This window comes from Piliocolobus tephrosceles, unplaced genomic scaffold, assembly GCF_002776525.5.
Source record: "Piliocolobus tephrosceles isolate RC106 unplaced genomic scaffold, ASM277652v3 unscaffolded_23978, whole genome shotgun sequence".
NCBI classification, from domain to species: domain Eukaryota; kingdom Metazoa; phylum Chordata; class Mammalia; order Primates; family Cercopithecidae; genus Piliocolobus; species Piliocolobus tephrosceles.
This window is the reverse complement of record NW_022306507.1, coordinates 1-873: the sequence shown is the minus strand read 5'-3', so window position 1 is coordinate 873 and position 873 is coordinate 1. Positions and strand designations below refer to the sequence as shown.

Sequence of the window (873 nt, the reverse complement as noted above, 5' to 3'; positions counted from 1 at the left end):
TGAATTGTGTAGGAGATTAATCCCTTAAATGTTTTTTTTTTTTTTTTTAATTTCGTGAGCAGCTCTTAGATGATGATGATGTTTATCTCCCTGTTCTTGGCAGCCCGAAAAGAATGGCATGCAGGGGTTGCTGCCCAAGCCTCGGTGCTCCTGGGGAGTCCTGCATTAGAGGAAGCAGCTGCACAATCAGCTGTGCAGTGGGGTTGTGGTGGGGAGAACCCTCTCTGGCCTCTCCTGGTGCAGGCTCCACGCTGTCAGTGAGGCTCACATCCCAAAGATCTTCAGACAGAGGGAGGAGGGGATCTGAGCTCAGTGCGAGCCGCCCCTGCTCCTGCCTGCCCACCCCGCCTGAGCGCTCTACTCACCACCCTGCTTGTCAGCACTCCCAAGCTCCTGGGGGATGGGGGCTCCTTGAGTGGGCTCATCAGCAGGACTCTGGGCAGTGGTCAGGAATTTGTCGTGCCCCTCATTGTGGTCGCCCACAAGCCACAACACCTGTCCCTGCAGCTCCAGCAGGTTCACCTGGAGGGAGGGGTGCTTAGCTGTCATGCTGGTGCTGGTGCCCAAGTTCACCCCCAACCCTACCCCCACCCCCGCAGGGATGTTCCACACCCTACTTGCGTCTCCTGGTCCTGGGCCAGCCTGATGATGTCCTCCTCTCCGAGTGCCGCATCTTTGGCACTGCCCCCTGGCTGATGTATTTTCCTGTGGGAGGACACAGCTCAGAGGCTGGGGGCCCTCTGACAGCCCAGCAGCTCCCCCTGCTGTTCCCTGGCCTCCTGCTCACTTATGGTGTCTGTCCCGAGAGGTGGATGAATCGAAGCTCTAGTTTCTCCACATGATCCTTCAGGTAAACCTTCTCCTCCATAAAGT

General features: G+C 57.3%; 1 protein-coding gene across 1 annotated transcript; it reads right to left on the bottom strand.

Annotated features, from left to right (window-relative positions):
* Window positions 1–31: 31 nt before the first annotated feature.
* LOC113221379 (golgin subfamily A member 6B-like) lies at window positions 32–825 on the bottom strand (the record flags this gene model as incomplete). The annotated part of the gene is made up of 4 exons (XM_026450710.1): window positions 32–279; window positions 366–522; window positions 618–705; window positions 788–825. Coding segments are annotated over 4 exons (480 nt in total), but the record flags the coding sequence as incomplete, so codon positions are not given.
* Window positions 826–873: the final 48 nt, after the last annotated feature.